General features: G+C 34.4%; 1 protein-coding gene across 1 annotated transcript in view; it reads right to left on the bottom strand.

The window, feature by feature from the left end:
* Nucleotides 1-1,881: 1,881 nt before the first annotated feature.
* The window catches only part of Znf804b (zinc finger protein 804B), a 470,782-nt gene continuing 445,193 nt past the window's right edge, over nt 1,882-27,470 (bottom strand). Inside the window, exons 3-4 of the mRNA XM_076860873.2 lie at nt 12,872-13,002; nt 1,882-5,500 (exon numbers count right to left, since the gene is read on the bottom strand). Coding sequence (XP_076716988.2) covers nt 1,882-5,500; nt 12,872-13,002 — 3,750 coding nt within the window. The remainder of the gene's footprint in view (nt 5,501-12,871; nt 13,003-27,470) is intronic.

Here is a 27,470-nt window from a genome sequence, read left to right as displayed (position 1 = left end):
ATTTTGTCCATTTCTTTTAAATAAGCTCAACTTGGTCACTGCTATATCCCAATCAAAACTCTCACCTTTCCAGTTTCTAATGTTATCTTGGAAACTGTATTTTTTTTTTCAAATTCACTTTATCTCTTTTCATTCTTTCTCTCTTCCATCTATGTCTGCTCCATCAAAAATATCCCATACCACTGTTTGCCAAGTATTACATATTTAATCTTTGAACTTTATTTTCCTTATTGGTAATAAAAAATGATAATAATGATCTAAAAATACAGTTGTCGAATTTAAATGAGAGTATGTGGACCACATGAAACACAGCATGCCATCAGCAAACACATCTCTCTTCCCCCAAAGCCCCACCTGAAAGGGGACACCCCTTTCCTCTTATAGTGAAGGAGGAGTTTGCATCCATACAAACACAGCATCCAATGACCAAGCATCTCCTTTTCTGTTGAGCTTGATTTTCTCTGAAACACATGCATATGGGAAAGGTACAATCATAACTTTTTAGTTTACTATTTTGAGAATAGAAACTAATAAACCTAAGTAGATGACAAGCCCCAAATATAGAGGTGAGAAATGTAAATTCTATGGGCAGAAAACATTTTGAATGAATGTTTGAAGTCATTTGTCAAATTACATGGATAATGATTTGATTGACCATCATTCATTTGTTTTATGAATATCTAATACAATTAAATAAAATATCAAGTACTTCATGAGATTTTCTCAATAACATTTTCAAATGGTTTACTTCAACATTTATGCATGTATTAGCTTATGGTTTCTGAATAAAAGAATAAATAAAACTTAACATTTTAGTCCTGTAACATTTGAAAGATTGATCAATATCTTCTAAATATTATTTTGAGTATACTTTATTTTGATTACCAAATGCTATTTATAGTTTGTATATGTTTTCTTATAAAAACTTAAATATTGGGGCTGGAATTGTGGCTTATTCGTGGAGCACTTGTCTATCATGTGTGAGGCACTAGGTTCAATCCTCAGTACTGCATATAATTAAATGAATAAAATAAAATAAATAAACAACTAAAAATATTTAAAAAATTAAATGTTCTTAATTTTAGATATTATTGATACAATTGCAAAATTATCTTGAAATAATTTAATATGAAATAAAGCTAACTGATATTTCACAGAAAATTGACACTAAAATCGGTGCAAAGATAATTTTTCATTGAAGAATAATTTTCAACCTGCATCAATCAGAAAAATTCTTTGCATTTCTTATTTCCTTTGAAAATATTGATTGATAGCTTAGCCAATAATTAAAGCAAATATTTTTAATAACTGATACATTTCACTGGCTTTTTATTATGTGACAAATAAAACTAAATGTACATTCACTTAATCATTCACTCTATGAACACTAAGAACGTAGGGTATTTTTTTCTATTTTTCTTTGTCATAATAGTGGGCTGCCTGATGTTTTTGCATATCATTTTATAACATTATATGAGAAAAAAATTCAAAACAATTCTTTACCACTTTCCTGGTACATTTTCATAAAATTATTTTAAATTTGCCCTATTATTTTTTTCAGTTAAAAGAAATTCTTAAAATGCTCCTGTTTTAATATTGATAATTCAGTCTCTTTATATATACATATGTGTGTGTGTGTATATATATGTGTGTGTGTGTGTGTGTGTGTGTGTGTGTATGTGTGTGTGTGTGTGTGTGTGTGTGTCACATTTTGAATTGGCACCAATATTTTAAATCTTATAATAATCAGAACACTTTAAATATATCATTTTCTAGGTAGTGACAATTCATTTTATTTCTCCACAAAAGAAGCATTAATACCTATTAGTTCAAGTGTGCTGACATATTTAAGGCCTCTTTCCCTTCCTTTAACTGTTGTACCTAGCTGGAGCAAGAATGATGGCAAAGATCTTGACCTTGGAACACTGGTTGGATCAAAGGATTCAAGTGGATGATTGAAGCTGTGGCTGGATTTAAGTGGGGGCCAAACAATGTAGGGATAAATGCTGCAGGGGGCAGGGGCTGAAGTGCTATGTGAGATGGGTGAAAGGGGGCAGCTGTGACAAAATGCAGGGGGTGACCTGCTAAGAAAGTGGGGTGTGCGGGGATAATGGTTGGAGCCAGAGTTGAGAATGAGATAGGAGTAAAGTGTGACTGTGAAAGAGGATGCAGATGAGCTACAGGGAGGTGACCGCTGTGGGAACTTATGGATGCAGAAACAGCGAAATGCTGCAGGAACGTGTGGTGGATGGTGGTGATGGAAGCGTGCTGGTGGACTGGAACCGTCTGTACAGCCGAGGCCGGAGAGAAGGCATTGGGCCCAGGAGCAGGCAAAACTCGAAGATGCTTTGACAGGAGCTGTTTCTGCATATGCTGCTGGGCTTGCAGCTGTAGAAGCTTATATTTATCTATTTCATCAGGAGAAAATGTAATGGGCTGTTGAATTAAAGGGGGAGAGAGAGATTTATGACACTCTTCTAATTCATCTTCCACTCTGTCATGTTTCTGCATAGTTCTGTCATAGTAAGTGTTTATGTTCCCCTCTACGTGATTCATATGCATGCTTACATCGTGTACGTCTAGATTTATTTGGTCCTCTTTGGTCTCCGTTGAATCAGTTATACCAGTATATCTATTAGACAGAAAAGCACCAGGGAAATCATTTGGTACCGGGTCACAGTTTGGAATAAAAGGTTGGACTTCACTAATTAAAGAGTTTGATTGTTCTTTTGTTGTGGGGTTCTTCTTTCTGTTTGGTGACTGAGAATCTGCTACCACATGAATTATACCTCGAGTTAGATGGTTATCACAATCAGTGTCTGCAAAAACAGTAAAGTTATTTGTCTGTGAACCTTTGACTTCGTCTGTCTCGCTAGTCCTTTGTACTGCATTGCCTTCTTCATTTCTTCTTTTTCTCGTGTATTGTCTTTTTTCAGACAAAGGCAATGTCGGTCTGTTACTGCCGGGTGACACGAGTTGAAATGTGCACTGGATTTCTGAATGAGCCTGTGATTCATTTTTATAGCTGTTTGAAGAAACTTCAAAGTTTGTTGATTGTTCCTGACACCTCTTGGTCTGTACTCTTTCTAAAAGGCTTTTGGCTGTCAGGGGGCTCCTTTCTCCTTCTCTAATGTTCAACTCTGTGGTTTCTGAAGGGCCACTGGAACAGTTTCTTAGAAGGCAGCTGACAGTCCCCGAGTCACACTGGCCACGTTTCACTTTTCCCAGATCACAAATGTGAGGGCTGTCCAAAGACTCTTGACTCCTCTTGTTTTTATTTAAGCAACAAATTCTCTCTCTTGAGTAAGATCCAAATCTATTGTGCTGAAGTCCCTGGCAATTAGTTGGGTTTTCACTGTCTTCAGCACAGGAAACCTGTGAGCCAGACTCACAGTGAATGATTCTCGTGGATTTTGGCCCTGAAAATTGTTGATTTTTACCCCATTTATACCTTTCTCGGCAGTGACAATGTCTATGCTTGGAATATTTTTTATTCTTAAATGACTCCCACAATTTACAGTTCCTGTCTCTCTGTGTTTCTGACTGCAGGCAGTTGCTCTTTGTTATTTCACCAGACCAGTAGAGGCAATTGTGCCTTTTGTGTTTCTGTTTGTGCCTTTCAACTGAGCTGTCTTCGCTTTTACAAAAGTAGAGCAAATTACTACTGCTGTTACCATTGGGCCCATGACTTGAACAAATGCTTTTCAAACTGGGCATGCTGCTAAGGGATGCGTCCAAAGGGCTAGAATGTCCACTCAGAGATGACTTTGGAGGACATCTCTTATAACTTTGGTTTCCACATCCAGGAGCACTGCTGGCTGTGTTGATACTGTTGCTATTCAAAATCACACTGACATCCTTCCCATAGTTGCTGTGACCCCCTACTATATAAGGACTAGAATTCCAGGTGAATTGGTTTTCATCTTCAAATTCTGAATGAGGATCACAGTGAATCAGTTTATGCTTTTTGGTCCTAGAGATGTGAGGTGGACAGGATAGATCCTCATTTGCATCATTAAGAACTACTCTTCCACAACTTTGCCAATGGGTCCTTGAAGATTCCTCAAGTTCATTATCACTGTTATTATTATTGTTGTTGTTTCCTACACAGTCCTTTAGAGGTGTATCAAGGTAAGCAGGCACTTCAGGATTTTTCAATTTCAAATTACTTGCACTAAGATTATGATCACTGTTATCTGGCTCAGAATCATCATAGCCCAAATTATATTTTCTCTGGAAATTTTCCCAATCTGGATTAGCTATCATCATCTTTGGTTTCAGAGATTGATTCTCTTCTAGGATCAATTTTTGTTGGTCCTTGATTAAACCTGAGACGTGGTTCTCTATTTTTGTCTTCATTTCCAAGGACTCCTTGCCCAATTTTGTTTTTAAATCCTCTGGATTATGGCCATCTTTCATGTTCCGAGAAAGTTTAAAATCAAAATATAATGGGTTGCAACCATAAGAGATACAGGGCTCTGTTTTTGTAAAGAGCAGAAGTTCTACAGGCCACTGGAGAGTGGTGTGGCCATCTCTGCTTTGCACACGGAGGAAAGGCAGTGGTTTGGATGTCATATCATGGGGATACTCCTCTTTTAGAAGTCTTTGCATATCCTTGCTAACTCTTTCTGTTTCTTCTGAAGATTTGTCTCGGTTCTGCATTCTGGAATTGGGATTCAAACACAGTGTACTCTTTTGCTCACTTGATTCTCGTGATGAAAACTTATCCAGACATTTGAATACCTTGGCATCACTGTGCTTGTACATGTTTGGTGGGTTGGAGGAAGCATGTGCTTGGCAGGGGTAATTAATGCAGTTTTCAGAAGTGTTCTTCAATGTATTTCTAGTTCCTTTCTCTTTACTGGAAGGAGGAAAATCTACATCTGAAAGACTGAAGTTAGATTTAGAGAAAGAAGCCTGAATGCCAATTGAATTTTCCATTGTCTCATCAATGGAGTCATTTTTCTCTTGCAAAATTTTAGAGCTCAGGGAGAAGGTGTTGTGTAAAACACTCTCCAGATGGCTTGGTGAGATGTGTGCTTCTTTTTCTTTCGAGGGGTGTGTATCCTCTTTTGCAAGCCTACAGCACTTGCATTTCTCCACTGTTTGTTTTGCTTTAGAGGTGGGTGACTTGTTACTATCATGGCTTTCTTCTGTGTTCTCACTGAAAACTGATGCGGAAGATTCTAATTTTAGATGCACTTTTTTTGAAAAAGAAAATGATACCCCTGTCCTGTGACTTGTGTTGCTGAGATCTGAAGATGTCTGTGGTATCCGATTTCCAAACAAACAACGTCTGTCCGGTTGTAATTGGTGTCGACTTGGCATGGGAAACCGCTGTTTATCAGAGGTGCTTCTGGGGAGATTCTTTCCCTTAAGGAGAAGTGTACTCTTCATGCATGGTACTTTTCTCCCATTCTTAACTGGGAAAATTCCCTGCTGGAGTTGCTTTTCTATGGCCATCCTGGGGGCTTTGAATGCTGGTCCACTTCCAGAAACACTGTAAATACAATAAATATTTAAATGATTAAGACATTAGATCTGGAATTGTAGCCATATGTGAACATTTCATGGTGTTTCTATGATGAATGATTCCGCCACTTATGAGCTAACTACATCTAACCATTTATCATACTTGTACAAGTCAGTATAAGAGTTCTATAGGGGCTATTTCTAAATTGTTTTATTTAAGTGTAGTATTTTAAAATTAGTAAAAGGCAATAGCAAGTGAATATTTTATCCTAGCACTGCAAAAGAAAATAAAGTGTTGTGTTTCCAACATAACATACATCTTCTAGAATTGACTGACTCTTTGGAATACAGATTTAACATATTTCATAAGAATACTCCAGTCAATGTATTCACATTAAGAAATTAAATAGAATTAAGACAACTTTGAAAGTATTAAAATAGTTCTTGGGCTGGGGTTGTAGCTCAGTGGTAGAGCGCTTGCCTAGCATGTGTGAGGCACTGGGTTCGATCCTCAACACCACATAAAAATAAATTTAAAGAAAGGTATTGTGTTCATCTACAACTAAAAAAAATTTCTTAAATTTTGCTTTATATATAAGTTCTAGCCTTTTGTTATAGTTCTAAAATTGCCTTGTGCTTATTTAATTTCAAAACAAGGTAGTTAGTTCTTTCTTTATGACTTATCACTTCTTTTACTGATCATAATAAAGACATAAGAATGTAATGGGTATTTACAAGTTGTATAGATGATATTAACAATGATTTTGAAATATTTGTTTTGCTTCTAACTGACCAATACATTTTTTTATCATCTGCGCATGTATATGATTTATCTTATAAAGGTTTTAAAAGATTATGCATTCTACTGAACTTCATTAGTAATTCGAAGAGAAAAACAGAAATGCCAATATGTTAGGTTAAAATGATTTGTCCCTTTAATGTTCTACTTATAAACATTCAGCTACAAGAAAGGCTTTATGGGGGTAGGGGGAGTTGTGAATCACATCATTTAATCATTGTTTACTTTGATGTGAGTTTCTTTTCCTTTATCTTTTTTCTCGTGTTTGGAAATGTTACTGGAGATTGTGGTGTGCTCTTTGCTCTTGGGCTTTCGCCTAATTTCAGGCAACATGCAAGAAGACTTAGTGGAAAATACAGAAAACTTTATTAAAAGGGAAAGGAGAAGGGGAAAAAGGGCAATCTCATGGGAGAAAGTGGATCCTCCCAAATAGGAAAGTGATGTGCACACCTTTGTTTCCCAGTTCTGTTTGGGGTCCTAAGGAAGTTTCTAGAGAGTCCAGCCTAAGTACCACCGCTCATGTTTTGACTGAGAGTAGGATTCCATCACAGATATTTTTTTGTTTTGTTTCAATCACTTTTTTAAGTCCCTAATGCACATGATCTTACCATACATATCTGAATGGGAAACGCAGGGGGTAAGGAGGATTTTACCATTATAATGACATGCTGAAGACTGAAAGGCAACTGTGGATCACCTTAGCCTGCTCTGACAGGGGTTCTAATTGGAACTCACAGATTCTATAGTCAGTTATCTCTGCTTTTAATTATCTTGTTTTTCTGAGTCCTGGAGTCTTTGATCTGCATAAAAATCATAAAACTACCCCCCTTCCATGTGTTCTCATTGGTAGGCTGGCCCTCACAATAGCTCTCCAGGTTATTTGCTAAGGATTGTAACATATCCTACTAACTTAGCCAGAGTGGCCCTAGGTAAATTGCTTTTTATTAAAAAAGCATGCGGGCTGGGGCTGTGGCTCAGGGGTAGATCACTCACCTAGAACATGTGAGGCCCTGGTTTCGATCCTTAGTACCATGTGTAAATAAAGGTATTGTGTACAGCTACAACTAAAAGTAAAATAAATGTTAAAAAAAAAAAAAAAAGCAGCATGTAATGTGGGGGATGGCAACACATTATCCTCTTGACTTCATATTACTACTGCTCATGTCTAGCTGCTACCTGTCAGAAACACCTATGGTTGTTTTTTATCTATTTTGGATTTTTATTACATTTTTATCTAGTTATTTGTTTCTAGAATATAAAGAGTTAAAATAACATGCAACACTTATGTTATTATGATACTGCATTAGAGAAGTGCTGAGTCCTTCTTTGCAAAATTCTTTGTTGTTGGCTTCACCTATGACTATTTGGTCAATCAGTATAGACATGTATAGTCCCATTCCTTTTGTCTACTAAATTTTATGTACATTGCTTCATTGTCTTTATATGTTAATATTAAATGCATTTTTAATTAGCCATTAATTTTATAATGTATCAGCTGTTCATTAGTATGATTTTATAATTTTTATTTTATATTTGTATAAAATATATTTATTATAGTTGCTTAACATATGATATATATTCTTCAGGTTTTTTAGTAATAGCTACATGTTGATTTCTTTGGTTAATTTTTACTATTATTCCTTGATTACTTTCAGTTTAACTTCATTCTGTGGTGTCTCTGGATATTGTTTTATTCTTGTCCTTATTTCTTGTACTGGAGATTTTGGTAAAATTATTGACTTTCTTGAATATATCCTTTAGGTCTTATGTTTTATTTTGATATTTTTCTGCCTTAGTCTTTTGTTCTCATTCAGGGAGAATTTCTCATATTTAATTTTAATTTAACTGACTCTGTTTCTTAAAATATTACAATGTGTTGTTATTATGTCCATATGAATTTTAACTTACAAGCAATAATTTTAGTCATCATTTAGTTTTCAATGATTTCAGACTTTGTCTCTTCTCATGAATCAATGACTATAGCTTTAGAGTTAAATTGTTCCCCTGAATCTTGTAGAAAATTAAATTTAGAAAGGTTCTATGACTGAACTCTGTTCCTTATAGCAACTGTTTCCCAATGAAAACTATCTTCTTACTCATTACAATATTCTCCTTTTGTTGAATCTCTTCATGATCTTTAGAAAGGTGATTTTAGACATACCTCATATGAAGAATTTGGAGGAACATTCTGAGACACTGTATGGGGTACTGAATATCTTTTCCAGCATGAAGAAAAGTGGAAAACTCAGAGTTTTACTGTAGTGTTGCTGATATTTTAAAATACCTGTAGCCTGGGGATAGAAGTGAAGTGAACAAAGGACAGACAGCTAGTGTAGGTAGATGATGGGGTCAGATTGGGAAGATGGGGAATGGTTCCAAAGGAAAAGAAGTAAAATGCTAACACCTTCAGGACACTTTCCCTCTTCCTCACCTGTTGCCAGGGTTACCTGACTCCAGGGAACTGTTCCTCCCAACTAGGAGTTGTTAATGAAGTACCTCCTGGGTGGTTCCCTTCCTGCCAAAAGGGCTGGAAGGGGCACTTGTGGAAGGCTTCTTTACCAGCTTTTGGTCACATAAACAAGATAAGGGAAAGAGGGGACATGAGAGAAAGGATGAAAGGGACAGGACACCCGCCCACACACACATCCCAGATGCCAGCTCTGGATCCCCTTCTTTCCCCTGAGGAGAAGTCTGTCTCTGTCCTGTCCTTTAAATAAAACTTCTTTTCTCTGCTTGCCTTGGTATTTCTCAGGTGTTCAGACTTCCACACCATGAAATGGGACTCGGATCAGATTGGATTCTCAACACTAGTATCAGAAGCATAAGGTTCAGAAATAGCTGCAGTCCTGAACTTTGTCTTGGTCCCACAGACTCTTTTCCATATTTTTCAGCCACACTTTGGTTTAAGAATTATGCTTCTGAATTAAGTCACTTCCTCCAGGAATTTAGGTCAATGTGATGTTATTGGTACTCTACTGGGCAGAAATGAGCTCACAATATGTGCATTATCATTTTTCTTTCTGAGATTCCATTATGATACAGATATTTTAGTGCTTCTATTTTATACTGTAAATACATACTTTGCTTAATAATATTTTTTATTATCCTGGCAATGTTTTGTGCATCTTCTTGCTTTGATATATGTTAATCTAAATGTTCTTTCCTGATGGCTGTTTTATTTTACTATTTCTCTCTCTAAAGTGCAAGCTTCTTCCTCTTACATACTTTAAAAAAATTTAAACCTCTTTATTTTATTTTATTTTATTTTTTTGTTATGCTTTGCTCTTAGATTCTGGTCCTTAATTTTTGTTTTCATTTAAGAATCCAATTTGCATGTATGATTATAGATTTTTGACCAATTTTCATGTTTTATCCTCACTGTTAATCTATTACAATCTATTATAATCTCATTTTCATGCTTTAATTTTTTTGATTTGTTGATTTGTAAACTTTAATTTTCTTTATTGTAAATCGAATTTATTTTTATTATTTTGGAAAATCCTAATTTTCTACCCTCATGGTAGAAATTTTAAATTCTGTTATTCTAATACAAGTTTATGTATTGTAATATTATTAAAGCTTTAACTTTTTTCTAGTTTTATTGAAGTATAATTAAGAAATAAAAATTGTATTTATTTCAGGTGTATGACACAATGATTTGATATATGTATCCATTGTTAAATTATTACCACAATGAAATTAATTGACATCTATTATCATGTACAATTACAGTGGTATAGATGTAGGGGATTTAGGATACTTAGGATCCACTATTCTGGCAAATTTCAAGTAAACAATATAGTATTATTAACTATAGTCACCAGTCTCCACATTATATCCTCAGAAATTATATCTGAAAACTTGTGTGCTTTAACTAAGACCTCCCCATTTCCCTTATTCTCTAGCATCTGGCAACCATGCTCTGTAAAGCTTTAATTTTTGAAGTTATCTCCTCATTATTTCTTTCATTCTCTTCTTTAAAGCTTCTTTGGTTTCTCTTTGTGTTTTTTAACCTAATTATTTTTATTCATAATAGCTAGTCAAAAAGCAACTATAGAGGTAATCCTTTAAATCTTATTAATGGATTATCCATTCTAATAGTTCCTTCAAAATTCTAATACTAAGCACATTAACAAATGTACAATTTAGTTCTCTTCTGTATAAAAAGTATATTTTCCAAACAGGAAATAAAACTTATTAAAACAACATGATTTCTTTAAGGGTATTATTTTCTAATGTCCCATGTTATTCAGCTCTTATAAAAGGACCTTCATATTCTCAGAGTCAACAGTACAAAAATTTGTAAATGTTGCAAGAATCTCCAAATCAAGGCATACTGTATGTTCCTAGGCTTAAACATCTATTACAAGCTTAGACACAGAGAGTGCATATCTGCTTCTCTATACAATATCTAGTCTTGCTGAGGATCCTGGTTGAATGAAACTATCAACAGAAGTTGATTGCCCTATATACAACCCATTACCAGTTTTCCGCCACCATTCACCATCAATCTGATCCAAATATTTTTACTCTGGCTAAGTTTGCCTCTCTTTCCCAAGGCATCATACAAGAAGTTTGTTATCTGGGTCATCCTACTCAGAAGCCCTCATTATGAGGATAAAGGACAAAGAAGAGTAGACTAGGAGAAGGGCAATATAAATTATATTTTTCTTGGTCTTTTCATTTTTAATTTGATTTGTTAATTAAGTTACCAAAAAGGAAATATTTAATAATTTTACTAAGGGATTTCCCTGAGGTCATGAAATTGTTTAAGATAGAGTAATTGGCTAGAGGGCTGGTAATAAATAACATCAAACAAGAAATAATTTTCCTGGTTCCAAGTCCTGTGAGTAGAAATTTCATCATTTTCCTAAGAGTATGAATACCTTGCCATATACAGAGCCTGCCAAGTCTACAGAGGATACCAACCCACACGTGTTTAAGCTTGTGTTTGTAGTAAATGAGGTTTCCAGAAGGACATTTGAAACTTAATAGAGTGAATGTTTTAATTTGGAGTACCTTAATGGGTAGCTCAGGCAAACTTAGAAATTTAAATAATACATGATTATTATTATCATCAACATCAACCATCAACATCCTCATCCCATCCCCATCACCATCATTATCCTCAGGGCTCCTTTGAGCCTTTAAATATCCCAAAGCAAACTATAAGTGTGAGTAGAAAGGTACAAGTGAGACATCTTCCATAGTAGCAAAACAACTAAAATTATGTTTGTTAAGGTTACTCAGATTTATAGTACAGCCAGGCAAATCTGGCCTAACCTAAGAGGATCTATGCTAAGGATGTTTTTCTATCATGGGATTTGCCCCATTTTTCATGATCCGACCTATTGCATCTCAGAATTAATCATGTAGCAATTGGCATCTGCTTAGGACTTTTTCCTGTATCCTACCAATACCTACCAACAAGCATGTGACTCGTTCTTCTAAGTTCTATTTTCACAAAGACAATCTGATACCTTATGTTTAATATTATGAATAACATGTTGTATGTTCCTTGTATTGGCTGGTAAAAAATTCCAGCTCCAAATGTGTTTTTTGTTTCTATGATTGTTTGGGACCTTAGTGCTTCATTGTTGTATTAACCTCACTTCTGGATACTATTGTGCTTTTATTTTTTTCCTTATACTAAGTTTCTCATTTATTTTTAATCTGATTATATATTATGTTTCTCATAAAGTTAATTGAATTACTCCAAGACTTATAAATATATGAATATATGTAAGCTGAATATTATTTTCACTCATAGTTGAGGCTAAAAAAATAAATATTGCCTTAGAATCGAACTTCAAGTCTAAAATTTTACGGTATTATAATTAAGCCACTCACTCCTATTATTGTATATTGTTTTCCTTTTAAACAACAGGGGTTTAAATTCTGGCACAGAGCTATAAATTTCACAATTCACCAGGCTGCTGTCAACTGTATTAATTAGCTACATTAGTGTTATACTTTATGATTCATATGAACACAAATCACAATTTACTAATTTAATTGCATTCCAGGTAACAACTTTGAAGTATTCAGTGGTTCCAAGCTTTTATAAAATGGCTATTTTTCAGCTACAAGAATGTATTAGTGTAATGCTTGTTATAATTATCAATTTAAATGCCGATGTGTGGTAAATTTAACTGCATTAATTACATCTTGTTTGTCAGCCAAGAACAGTGTCATTTATTCTAGATTTAGGTGTATACAGGGGAATGGACAGAAGACGTATTTTCCCCCCCAACAAAGATGCATTGTTATTTATGGATTTTAAATTATTATTTAAAAAAACCTACATTACTGAGGAACAACATTAACTCATTTGAATCAACTTGATAAAATAAATACTAGTATATTGGAATCATTCTGGGATCATTTCATTTAAGGGTACATTAAATTAATATTGGGAAAGAAAAAAAATCAGATCATAAAAGTAATTAATTTTCAAGCCTTTAACTATTGGAAATATTGGCCCTCAGACATAATTGTTGAACCAAGTAGATTTTAGTTAGAGTGAACTAGATTTTTCATTGGAATTTTCCCAGAGGCAGAAGGGAACTCTGAAGCATCTTAGATCCTTCTAATTCTCACCATTCAGACTGCTGCCTTAACTCAGCCAGCTGATGAAGTCGTTTAAGTGCTTTTTCTTGTTTCTTCTCATCTTTCCATGACTTGGAAGCCACATTCCGAGCAAATTCCCGCTGCTTTAGTTCTTTCAGTCTCTGTAGACAAAGAAGAAAAACAGAAAGGATACCATAAATAAGTAATATATTATTTTCAATCCACCAGGCTCCTTATTAACCCTAGTCCCGAGTGCATAGATAAAAGATAAAAGATAAAATAGTAGATAAATGTAGATGTCAACTAACTTATTTTTCAAAGCTTTTCAGACTCACTAAAGAAATGTGTTGCTAGCTGGACCCCAGTCCTTGCTGAGATCACCCTGGCTACACAACTACAACTATCAGTATGTCTGTGAAAACACAAATGAGACAAATGTGAGATATACCAAGGGGTATGAAGGAGGAGATTATAGGATGTGCTTTCCTCCACTCACCTGTAAAGATACTCATTAAATTCAATGGGTGGAAAAAGCTTCTTTCCATCAGTTGCTTCTGGTACCATGAAAGGTTTAACTCAAAGCTCTAAATGTAATTTTAGTTCGCTTTTTAGGTGAAGATATGTATCAAATGCAGACTTCTATATTGTATCCAGAATGATAAAAAATGGGTCAAGGATTTAAAGCTTCAGGATAGAGAATTTGCCTTGCTTTATTTAAATTAACCTACATTTCTTTTAATTAATCTTTTCTCTAAAGCAATTGAGTTATGTGCAGAATGGATGCTTCCCATTACCTGTTTGGATTTCAACTTTAGAACCTGCCAATAAGCATGCTTAATGATATTGAATGAATTGAGAAATAGCTACAATCAAATAAGCATCTTTACATTTGAGGCTTAATCCTGAATTGGGAGTGCATTTGAAGATTTATGTCTCTTAACACATGCAATGTGATTTTAAACAGTCTAAAATTTATATCTGTTTAATCTGCTTTTAGTTCTCAAGTCAGGTTTAAAGGATGTTCCCTGGATATGGAAAAAACAACAAAGCTATCAATACCACTGGAGCAGACTCTTTTCTACAGCTAGAGCAAGGACCAAAATCTTCAATGCCCATTAGCTTCATTCTTGAAAGGGAACATGTTCCACCTACTTACTGGAGTGGAGGCTTGTCTTATGAGCAAAAGCCTTTCAGAAATTGTCCTACACAATTTAGAAGCACCCATAAAATACAGTTTAGCTGGTCAAAGAGAGAAGAGAACTATTTTGAAGAACAGGAAAGGGTCATATATTTTTTCTTTGGTTACTAATAAACACAAAATACTCTATATTTATTTGTTTGATATTTTCAGCATATTCAACTTGATTAATCTAGGAGAGGAAATTGATCCATTGGTTCATGTAATTATTGGAATCTTGTTTGAAACTTTGGGGAACACCCATTTCTTTCATTAGCTTTCAGATTTCAGGACTACTTCTATTTTTTAGCTATGGAAATGATTATGAATTTGGTTTCATTCACCCAACAACAAATGCTGTTTATAATATGTTAATTTCTACTATTACTACTCTGAGGAACAGCAATGTGCAAATCAAATATTTTTTCCTTCCAGGGAGACAGACAAAGAGATACTTTTTACAAGACAATGTTGCTTCTTTTTTTTAATTTTTAAAATTTTTAAATTTGTTCTTTTTAGTTATACATGATAGATAAGTATTTTTTGACATATTAAGCATACATGAAGTACATCTTATTATAATTAGGAACCCGTTCTTGTGGTTGTACATGATGTGGAGCTTCACTATGGTGTATTCATGAACATAGGAAAATTATGTCTGACTCATTTTACTCTTTCCTATACTTATTCCTGCTCCCTTCCTTTTACTCCCCTTTGTCTAATCCATTGAACTTCTATTCTCCTTTCCCCTTGTGTTTTAGCATCCACATATCTGAGAGAAAGGTTGACCTTTGTTCTTTGGGATTGGCTTCTTTCACTTAGCCTGAGAGTCTCCAGATCCATCCATTTACCAGCAAAAGTCATAAACTCATTCCTTTTTATGACTGAGTAACACTCCATTGTTTCTTAATAGGGGTGCACACAACATACTTCAGAAGCATACAGAAATAGTTAGTAGATTTGTTGTGTTGAAGGAACAGTCAAAGTTAAAATGTTGAAGGAATACAGAAACTGGAAGAGAGACTGGGACTAAAGACATCTATTCAGATTTGCACTTGTCACTGCTCAGGTTTGTATATAGAAAATGCTCACATTCTGCCTTGAGTTTTCAGCATAGTGATCATTGCATGTGGGTGAAGAAACTACTCCAGGTCAGAAAAATAACCACCTAAAAAAATTAAAGGAAGAAGTTCTGGCATCTATATAAGGCCAAAGATCATGCTGGTTCTCACCAACAAAACTGGACAACCTCACAGAATGTTCAGTACAGGAGTCAGGAAAATTTGCTTCAGTAGAGAATAATTAGCTATTATTAGCACTAATTTGAGATAACCTAAGGAACCATAAAAAAATAGGGAAAAAAACACAACTGATTCCAAGTAACTTAGCAGAATCACAAAACCACTCTATGGAATTTATAGCAATTAAAAAGAAGAAGAAGTGAGAATACAGTGGAGAAATATCTTTATATTTCTAAGGGAAAAAACTATCAAAATAAAATTCTATACCAAGTGAAATCATCTTTAAAAAAAGGTAAAATAAAGATATTTTCAAACATGAAAAAGTTGAAAGACTTCATCACCTTAGATATGCACAATAGAAAATATTAATGGATGTCATCAGGCAAGAAGAAAATAAAACAAATATATGTAGACACTAAAGGATAAACAGCAGAAGAAATGACAACTACAGAGAAAACAACATCAGATGTATTTGTTATTTTTTCAATATATTTATATTGTTTAGATGAAAACATGAACTATATATTTTGAGTTTTCCAATAAATTTATAAATAAAATAAATGACAACAATAAAACCAAGCCTGGGAGGGGAAGAATGACAATGCATTGTTGAAATACTCTTCTGCTCTAAATGAATCTATGTGATAATAATTGAAGGTGATTGTGACAAATCATGGAAGTATACTATAAACCCTACAGCAACCATTTAAATGGCGAAACAAGGTATTTTAGGCAACTGGACAACAAATGAGATGAAAGGAAACCATTAAAATTCATGCAATCCAAAAGAAGGAAGAAAAATTAAAAAGGAAGCTAGAACAGACAGGACAATTATAAAATAAATAGATAGTAACTTAAATATAAACATATCAATAACCAAATTAAATATAAATGGCCCATACAACCAAACTCAAAGGGAGAGATAAAAAGGCAAGATCTAAACATAATGGAACACTGTTCAGCCACAAAACCATGACATCTGGTTCATGTGCCACATGGATTGAACTGGAGATTATTATGTTAACTGAAATAATCCAGGCACAGAAAAACCACTAGGACATGATTTCATTTATGCTTGGAATCTGAAAAGTTGGTCTCAGGTGTTGAGGGTAGAATGGTGATTGCCAGGGAGGAGGGCAGGTGTGGTAGAATAATGTTGATCAAGGAATACTAAGGCAGAGCTTGATAGAGCAAGAAGCTGTGGTGTGCTGTAGCACAGCGTGGAGAGTATAGATAACATTAGCTGTATATTATAAAAAGTGGAAGAAAAGATTTTGAAAGTTTTTGCAGTAAAGAAATATGATAAATATGTAAGGAGACGGCTGCCTTTAACCTGATATGAACATAACACAATGTATGGACATATCTAAATACATCAGAATCCCATTAATATGTATAATTTTAATGCTTCTATGTAGTGATTTAAAAGATAAGTATTTTTTTTGCAAAAAAGCAAGGTTAACCCTAACTACAAAAACAAACTTGAAAAACAAAGACACAAAGAGTTAAAATAAAAGAATATTAAAATATAAAGCATGCTAATACGGCTCAAATAAAAAGCTAGAGGGCCTATATTACCATACAACAGAATAGATTTTAGAGTAAAGATAGATAACCAGGAATAAGGATGATTATTTTATCATGATAATGAGGCAAATTAATGAATATAACATAACATTGATAAATTTTTATGCTGCTAATAACAGAGCATTAAAATGTGCAAAGCAAAAATTGGTAAAATGTAAGTAATGACTCGTACTATGATTGTTGATAATCTTGGTTAAAGAGAAATAAACAACTTAGAAATAAAAACATTAAGGGTATGCAGTAGGTATACTTTTACTGAGAACAGCTCATGGCATAGATACTTTTTTAAAAATTTGGTACTTCACAATTTATACTTCTTTCTAAATAATAGTGGGAAAGAAAATGTTATTGCACAAAGCGGGTGGTGGAAAGTAGATATGTCTTATCGTTTTACAATCTGCATAATTACAAGAAAAGGGATAGTTCATACTAGAATTGCATCTTGCATTTGTTATCCATTAATTAGAAAAGCAGAAGACAGGAAAGTAAAGAAAATTAACCAGTATAATTTTGATACAAGTATTTTGTATATTTAAGTACATTTCTGCATCTATTAAAAGATCATATCATTCTTTTCCCTTTACCTATTTGTGTCATATATAACTTCTAATGATTTTACTATGTTAAACTTTTCATTGACAAGATTAATGCTGTTTAGTCATAATTTATTCTTATTTACAAATATTTATAAATTTATTTGCTAATATTTGTTAAGGACTTTACCTCTATGTTCTTTAGTGATATTAGTCTGTATTATCTTTTCTTGTACCTTTGTTGTGTCATTCCAGTACTGTTTTGGGCAATTCAGTTATGACTATAACAGAATACCATAGGCTAAGGTTTACCCAATATTTATTTCTAACAGTTATGGACTCTGGGAAGTCCAAATTCAAGGTGGCTGCCTTAATTTCCTATACATGTTATTGTTACTGATTTCTAGCTTGATACCATTATGGAAAGACAACATGCTGTGAATGCTGACATTTCTGAGATAGTTATTGGTAGGTGTTCTGTGATGATTCAGCATATGATATACCTTAAAAAATATTTTATGTACAATTGATAACAAAAATACTTATTCTACATTTTTTTCACTCAATATGTATAAATATCAATTATGTCATATTGGCTATCTGTTTTGTTTAAATCTTCTGTTGCTTTACATAATTGTTTGCCTAATTGTTTTATCATTACTGAGAGGAAGATATTAAATTTTGCACTTATGATTGTGTTTTGAACATAGTTCTCTTTGTTTCTGTCAAATTTTACTACATGTTTTTCAGAGTTTTGTTATTAGATACATATTCAGGAATTAAGGATTGTTATGTTTTCTTAAATAATTAACATTGTATAAATATTAAATAACCTCATGTATAACTGATATTATTTTTTTGTGGGGTGAGTCTATATGACCTGATATTTGTATGGTGCTATGTATTTTCTATTGTTTAGTGTCAGCATGATATATCATTTTTTTATTTTTTTATTTTTTAATTTTAAACCAATTGTGTCTTTAAAAATGTATTTCTTCTAAAAGTCACTTATTTGAATGTTGAGTTTTTATCCATTTTCTTTTCTTTTAACAAAAGTGTATATGGTTTGCATTCAATCTAATTATTTATTCATATTTTAAAATATTTTCTTTTGTTGCATATACTCCTTTTCCTATTTTCTACTTGTCCTGAATTCTGCTCAGCAAATATTTCTAGTATGTCATTTTTTTCCTCTTAGAGTGATTGCTCAGTTTTGCCTATTTATGTTACTTTCATGGTTGTGCTATAAAGCAAAATATGCATCTTTAATGTATCACCATTTATGTTAAATAATCTAGAACATGATCCAATTAAAATGATATTGTAGTATATGCTCATTTAGTACCCTGTTACTGTTTGGATGTGAGGAGCCTAAAAATTTCCTGTGTTGATGTGGGAATGTTCAGAGGTGAAATGGTGGGATTGTGAGAGCTGTAACTTAGTCAGTCCATCCTAGTTTGAATGCACTGACTGGGTGGTGACTGGATGCAGATGGGGAGTGGCTGGAGAAGGTGGGTCACTGGAGGGGTACCCTAGAAAGGTGGTTCATCCTGTGGCCCCTTCCTTTCTCTCTGTGCTTCCAGACCCCACCATGGATTGAGCAGCTTTCCTCCAATGGACCTTTTCCCCGTGATATGCTGCCTGGGTCCAGAGCCAGGGAGTCGGCCATCTCTGGACTGAGACCTCTGATGCCTTGAACCAAAATAAACTTTTTCTCCTCTAAGTTGTTCTTGGCAGGTCACAGCAATGCAAAAACTGACGAAAACATACCCTCTAACAGGTGGGTTTTTTTGTTGTCGTTGTTTTCACAAATACTTTACTTTTGTATAAATGGTAAACACTTAATTTCTTAGTTTCTTACTTGATACATCTAGAAATCATGTTAAGCATTAATTTTAAAAGAAACTTGCTGATATATTTACCATTTCTGTGCCTTTAACACAGAAGCACTTTCTTTCAGTAGTCTTCTCCTACCCCAGAAGTAGATGGCTATTGTGTTTTACTTGGTAAAGAGGCCCTGAATATGTGCCTTGAAGGGTTTTGTCTCAGTTTGTTTTCAGATTCATATAGGCTTTGAGCACCTGTAACTTGGAATAGAAAAGGAGAAGGTATCTTTCTCGATGCTATTGCCCCTCCAACAGTGGTGGACAGCTGCTCCTTGGCACTTTGTGAAGTTCCCTTGTGTGAAGGGACATACAGTTCCATGAAGTAGGAGTTGTGTGGTTTTGTGTGTGTGTGTGTGTGTGTGTGTGTGTGTGTGTGTGTGTTTAACCTTGTGGATCTTCATTATAAAACACATTCACTATTGACAGTGAATGGAGTGAAGACATCAGTATTTATGATAGAAAGAGATTGGACAAGCCAAGGTTGTCTTTGTACTGATGTTTTATCTCATTTGTAATCATAAACATTTTTTTCATAAAAAGTTTCATTTTATCATATTTTTGTCTTTTTACTTGTACTTGGTATTATATTTTTGTCTTTTTACTTGTATGATTATCAAAGTTAAAATGAAATAACTTACATAATCAAAAGAGAAAAGATTAAAAGAGAAAAAAATTATGTCACTTCTAGAAGACTATGTCCATCATTATGGTCCTGAGATCTATGTGTTGCCTTCTCCTCTTTCCACTCAAATTAACTTAGTCCCCAGCCTGATCACAGTTTTGTTAGAGTAGGAGGTTCACCAAATGATGGAGGTGGGTTAAAAGAGAAAGAGTTTATGCCCATAGAAGTTGAATGAAAATTCAAAAAGAAGGAGAGGGCTGCCCTTCTCTTTTAATCATTCTAAGTAGAGTTTACTAATATTGAAGAGTGCCCTTGATTGATCTTTGATCTAGGTCTTGGCATTTCACAGTGTTGCAATCAAAATGTGATGGGGTTCTGTTGAATCTGCTAATGTTTTTCTTTAATGGTATTCTCTTTAGATGAATTATTTTCTTGGCAGGGAAAAGTCTGTCTCTACTGGGAAATTAACGTTGAAGAAGTTTTATACATTCTAAGAGTTGAATATATCATCCCTGCTCAATCAGGTTCTGTTGGAGATGATTGACAGAGTGTATATTATGGCCGATTGGAGCAGAGCAGCTGAAGTTCTGGTAGGTATGCTTGTGGTAATACGGGACAATTTTCAGTGGAAAATCAGCACAAACTAGATAAAATTCATCTTGCTTGAACTTTGCTTCCACTTCTTCTGTAGCTATCTGATATTGCTTGGTGGTGATTCTTTAGGACTATGAATACTTCTCTCCATTGTAACCAGTTACTCTTTGTAGAATGCATCCTGCCTCTTTATCACTTGGTCTTTTCCTTCCAGCTGTTCAGCCAGGTGCTTTGCCAAAAAGTCATCCTCCTCACTGAGGTAGCCTCCACCAAAGAAAAGTTGTAGTCAACAGCTCATTGGCAGCATCTCTCTCTCATTTTTTCTTCTTTTTTTTTCTTCTTCTTATACATCTACATGTCAGAAGGATTCATTCTCACTTCTTCTCAAATTTTCTCAGAAGCAGACTACTGCTTCCTACTCATTGCAAAACTTATACGATGAACATGTTTGCATACCTCCTTTTAGCAGCAGATGACCTCTGCCTCTGGTAAAAGTATAATCCAGAGTTTAGGCAGCAGATGACATTTGTCTTAGACTCTCTTCAAGGTCTGGAATGCAGACTGAAGTTTAGTCCTTCCCACATTGGTTAATGACCTCCTGATCACTCTCAGGTAGAATCAAAATCATAGGAATGTGTCTGTGATTCTCCTGGTTCACCCTTAGTCTCTGTGCACTCAAGGCTCTCTCAATTCTCCTGAGCCTCCCTCCAAATTATACAGCCTCTTCCTGTACTTGGTGCTGGATCCAAAGTTAAGGAAGTGTTTCCTGGGTCTTTTAAATGACCAAAATCTCTGCCTTACGCTCACGCAGAGTGCAGAATCGAAGGATTTATCTTGTTTTTGCTTCATCCTTAACCTTAGGCAAACCTCTCTGTCTGCACCACAAAGGGATATTTTTATGTCTTCTGCTTTTATTGCAATTCTGGTTATTAGAACTCAGTGAAGATGATGTGGATGGACAGGTGCAGACTCACCTTGTGATAGGGGTTCTCTCATTTTGGTCCAAGATTAGTCTTTCATTTCATTAAGTTATATTGCAACTTCAGCTTTCTGATGGGATTGGCAAAATTTAGTTTTTCTAGAATATCTAACTTACTCCTGTGAGGGGAGGTGACATACGTTCTGACTTTTCATGTCCTAGGTGGAACACTCAGATTATATATTTTAAGTTTCCTTCTTTTACTTTTATGCCTCTGTGAATGTTGTATTTATTCTTACAATCTCCAAAAGAAAGTGCTGATATTATTTGAAATGAATTATACAATATTATTATTTGTGGTAGGATAATTTCTTTATGCACAATCTCTAAACCAAGCAATGTAAATGTAAGGGAGGAATCTAAATGGGTAATTCTATGGAGAAAGGCCTTCATTAATATTGATTCCATTGATTTATTATTCAATGAGCTCTGAGAGTTACACACACACATACACACAAAATTTATAAATGTAATTAAAAAACTAAAATCTGATAGCAAGCTAAACTGCCTATATAGTTTATCCTGAATAGTTTGTAATTTGACCATTTATAAGTTGAAATATTTTGAATCTTCTTTATGTAGTAAGGGTCAATCCTCAACTTGAGGGATTAAACCACATTTATCCTTCTGTGTATCAAATCAATTGAGGATTCAATAGTTTTTTAGTTATAAGGGAAATCATGCATCATCATGATACTCATTTTAAATTATACAAAAGCATTTTTTATAAATTTGACCAAAGGTGACATCTGAAAAATGTTTAATTTTGATATGATTTATGATAAAAGGAACTCTTATACATTAAGTCATTGCTGGGAGCCATCCATGATCTGTGCATGAACTAAAACGATATTGAAGCCATTAGGCAGGAAAGCCTGTATCAGTAACTCCCAGCAGCAACGCTGGTGGTTTGAGAATGTCTGGTTCATGTGCCATCCTACCTAGCTCCATCACAAGTTCAGCACAGCATCTGAGATCTGGTGACCCACTGGAGTCACACAATCACTTAGAGATGGGTGTGGCTTGCCAAAATGCCAATCAACCTGTTTACTGAAAGACCCTTGCCATGCAGAAAAGCAAGTACCAAGAAAGCATCCAACCAAAGATTCCTCCCACTGAAACCTTATCACTGCCTTTGATGTACTTCCCCTTAAATAAAGAATCAGGGCCATTTTTTCAGTTGTTCAGTTCCAGCTTCTATCAAGACTAGAAGACCAATGAGGTGCTCTTCTTTTTATATCTAATTTCTGGCTCTGTCTTTATTTCTTACAAATTATTTCAGACTTTTCATTTCTCAGGTGGCTCACACCTCCCTGGTGGGGTGCTGGCCGCTCCACACTAGGTCATAGAATTTACCATTTTCTGATCAGAATCTGTTGACTTTGTGAATTAAATATGAGTGTGATGAGGTTCAGAAATGATGGTATATTTAAGGAAATTGAGAGTGAAAATAATTCTAGTAAGGTTCTATCAGAATTAAAGTATGCTGCATCAAGATGTTAGGAATACACATTTTCACTTTTATACCCCCCTTTATAAATTGATCTTGTTAGCCCCTATCTATAACCATCTGATGACATAGAGTTATCATGATGACATAGAGACATAGATGACACAGACTCATTGATTATGGACATCTCAATGGGTATGAAGATAGATGGAAATTAAAATGTAGGCTCATGCTTGGTTTTGTTTAGAAAGCATTCTAAAATTTGTTAGTTGTGCACACTTACACATCCACAAACACACAATTGTACAGAAATGTTTTTAATATGTTTAAATATTCCTAAAGTGCAGATAATAAATACAATTTAGCAAATTACCTCAGGAATTTTAATGTTTTCCCAAGAAATAGAAGCTATCTTTGTATAGTGCATATTTTCTTCAGTGATGATAAGGACCTGATTAATTGCCCAAATTGATATGATTCTGCCATTGCATGGTCAATTAGGAACTTGACACGGAGAGTAAAGATTCAGTTGATGTTTGTATTTAGAGCCGTGTCTCTATTCAGATGCTTTTAAGCAGTGACTCATTTAATATGATGATGAGACTGTTTTCACAATCAATATGAAAAACTCCACCTGAGCTGCATTTTCAGATTAAAAATCAACAAAGCCAGCAGTATGTGATATAAAAACAATATGTGATAATCACAAAGCTAAGACAAGCTAGATTTATCATTCTTTTTCCTTGAGGCATCAATATGTTAAAAAGAAAATCTTACAGTCGTACTAACTGCAGATTGCTAAACTAGTTTAGTGTTCAAAACCAAACACAAAGGTAAAATTTATAGTTGGTAATTTATAAACTGGGCTTAAAAAATTGCTAGCATTAAAACTACTTGCTCATCAGTAAGGAGTCAGAGTGAAAACCTTAGAGAAGGTAAAAGCTTGAACTTCACATAGAAGGGGAGTGAGAAGACACTGAAGCACCTGAAAATGGGGGGAACAGAAGGAAGTGGTGTAGGGGTTAAGAAAAGTATTCTGAAATGAGTCAGAAGTGAGTGTGTGTCTTGCCTAGGTCCGTCACTAGAAGACTCTGGAAAAATTATTCAATTGTCCTTAAGTTTAGTTGACACATTTGTAATCTGCTAAACTCCCAATATCTACCTGGTGGGGTTTTCAGGACTGTTGTTTGGAACACATAAATCATGTAACAAAACACCTGATACATAGCAAGAGCTGATTAAGTATGAACTGGAATCACTTTAACATGTAAGGGATGGCAAGATTTTGTGAAGTATTTTGAAGAATAAGAAGCAAGGAGAACTTCATTTAATTGCAGGGGGTTCTATTAAGAGTATTTGATTCATATTTTATTGAAAGAAGATTCTTTGAATGATTTTCATTTGGACAGAGTTACAAGATATATAGGTGACTTTTTTTTTTTTTTCCCTAAATGAGAAGACAGAAAAAGGGAACATGCTGGGTATTTACTCAACTTCCTGAATCTTAGATCTGAGCCTAAGAATTTAAGTTTATCATTGTCAATTTTACACAAGAATGGGTCATTCTTGGGCTGGGGTTGTAGCTCAGTGGTAGAGTGCTTGCCTAGCATGTATGAGGAACTGGGTTCGATCTTTAACACCACATACAAACAAATAAAAATAAAGGCCATTGACAACTAAAAAAAAAAATGGGACTTTCTTATCTTGAAAAAATTATAGGTTTGATGGAATCCTTTACGATTTCAAGTCCAAAATCATATGGTACTTTTGAATAAAATTATAAAAATTGATTTTTTCAGACTTATCTTTGAATATTGTGATCAGGTATTAATACTACCAAAAATGGATTTTTTTCCCCCATCATGAAAAAACCAAACTTTGTTAGGCTTAAGAAAATGTACAATCGAAATTTCAATTCTTCCCACCAAGGGGGATCAATGGAAAAATCTTACATATTAAACCATTCAAAAGGTTGCATATTGAGCATTATGAAATTCAGTTTTGGCATGTGCCATAGTCCTTGTAGCATAAACGAATATTTTCTAGTTCTGGAATGAGTTGCTTCACTATTCATCTGCATTTCTGCATAGAAGTCTATTGAAATGCAAGGAGCAAGAAAAAAACAGCAAATCAGCATAGCAAACCAACAAACATCCTAATTTGTTTAGATTTGCATTGAAGTTATAGGATCATATTTTTCCAAGTTTAAAGAACTTGACCAGTTCATATCTTAAACAGTGGAGAGGGTAGAAGCCTGGCTATCTAGTATTTCTTTAGAAAAATACAGGGATGTGAAGTGGAAGACTTGTCTAGACATCTAGGTCATGTCCTTGTAATTTTTTTTTAAAGAAACTTAAAAAAAAATGAAAAAGCAGATGATCTTCATAGTTCTAGGGAGTGGATACCTGGCATAGTCTTTTCCCAGATCAAAAGCAATGCAATAAAGGACGGATGCAAAGGTCAAATTAAAAAAGGTAGTCTTTACGTAGCTTCTCCAACTTTTGCAATATATTTGATTCTGTCTCAGCAGCTAGTGAAATAAGGCTTATAGAGATATATTTGCTAAAATACGCTTATGAAATATTGGGAATTTAATTTTCTTCTTAGGTTCATTTTAAAAGCACATACTAAGCAATCTTGATTTCCCTACCTGCCAGCAAGAATGCTTGGCTCATGCATTGCAAGTGGAATTCAGCTGTGAATAAATAAATGAAGAAGCAAATTGATCAGGTCAGTAAGTCTCTATGCATCTGGAATAGCAATACTCTCAATATTATTGCTTACCAGTCCGAACATGCGTGTGAACATCTGCCTGCTCCAGCAACTACTCTCCGTTCAACTTCACTGAAGCAGGACGTACATGTGAAATAAATCTACTCAAGTGAATCTACTTTTCCCTTTCTTAAGTAGAATAACTCCTTTCATCTCTGCACTTTCTTCCATAGATCCCAGGGTAATTTATAGACATTAATGAAACCCAAGGCAAAAGATTAAAATTATTAGATTCATTTTAGAAATGAAGAAATGAACATAGAGAAAGTTAAATGACTTGATCTATACCAAATGAGATCAAAAAAGAAATAAAAGAACTGTGACTCTGTGACTTGAAAAAAGAATATATAATCTTCATAAGATGAAAAAAACTAGAAGAATTTATGTAGAATTCTACACATCAAAGATTTATCTAGCTAAAATATTTCTCATTGTTTGGAAATGTTCTTATCAAAATAATTTGGAAGACAATTATCAATTATTCACAATAACCTATATTAGGAGAGGCTGTAACTTTGAACAGTACAATCAAGATATGTATAAGAATTTTAAAAAGTCTTCATTATTTCCCAGAAGATATTCCATGTTGAAATGGGCCTTACTTTATTTTCTGCTTTTTTGCATGTCACTATATTTTATGTAATCTGGTAGTAATACAAACACAGATAGTGAAATGAACTAAAATATTTTTGAACAGTCTCCCACATTAAAATGTACAGTTCAAGCTACTAAACAGGATGAGTTCCCTTCCATTCCTGAATTTCATGTGAGCATATTCCCTCTGCTCCAAGGTCCAATCCTGCCACAAGCAAGGTGATCATATATAAGAAGCAACTCTAGGCTGCACACTTTATCTCAAGCTTTTTCCTCAGAAGAGCTTAGTACATTACAATGGGACCCGAAGAATTTTTCTCTACTGTGCTACAGTATGAATGACTGGACTCTAAATCTGTGTGCTGATAGTTGGTCAGCAATGTTTGGTCATTTAGAACATAGAGATTCTTTGTAAGGCTTTCTGAACCTTTAACTGACTGAGCCCAATATTCAAAAGAAAGAGAATCAGGCTTGAAGAAACTGCTGATTGTTAGTTTGAGCAAAGTTTCTAGATACTAGGACAACATGAAAATGTGGCTCATGTGAAAGAATTTCTTTATAACACACATTGGACTGGAATCACCTCTGTGGTTTACGGAGGGGTACCTACTCAAGCGCTTAATGCACGTGGTCCATGCAAACCACACACTCCCTTTTCCAAAGCCAAGGATCCTCTGAGAAGTTCTCAAATGGCACATGGATTAATGGCTCCAGTGCTCCACTACTTCTGAGACATTACCCTGACCCTCCCATCCTCTAGTCTTTACGGTCAGGATCCAGGTCAGCTGGGGTGCAAAGGATGGACCTTTTCTTAGCTTTAATGTTGAATTTTATTTATTTCCTATGCCTTGGCATAGCAAACCTAAACTAAGTATCTGCAGAGAGCATGTTTAGGTTTGAAAATATTTAGCATTTCTGGAATGAATGAATAGAAATTCAGTAATGAAAGATAAAGATAATATTTTGAGTTAACCTTTGATTAGACTAATATGTGATAAGGATTTAGAAAAAATAATTTGGTATTTGATTACAGTCATGGAAAATATGTTTGATATGGGATATAACGGGAAAATTCTGTCCAAAAAAACAAAGAGAAATTCATACACTTTTCCTCATGCAGTGAAAGTTAAAAATTATCACCATTTCCTTAGAGAAGACTGGAGAATGTTTGAATATTAAATACATTTTTTTCAT

Source organism: Callospermophilus lateralis, chromosome 1 (assembly GCF_048772815.1).
Source record: "Callospermophilus lateralis isolate mCalLat2 chromosome 1, mCalLat2.hap1, whole genome shotgun sequence".
In the NCBI taxonomy this organism is placed as follows: Eukaryota; Metazoa; Chordata; class Mammalia; order Rodentia; family Sciuridae; genus Callospermophilus; species Callospermophilus lateralis.
The sequence above is the reverse complement of the archived record's forward strand: the minus strand, read 5'-3'. Positions and strand labels throughout refer to the sequence as shown.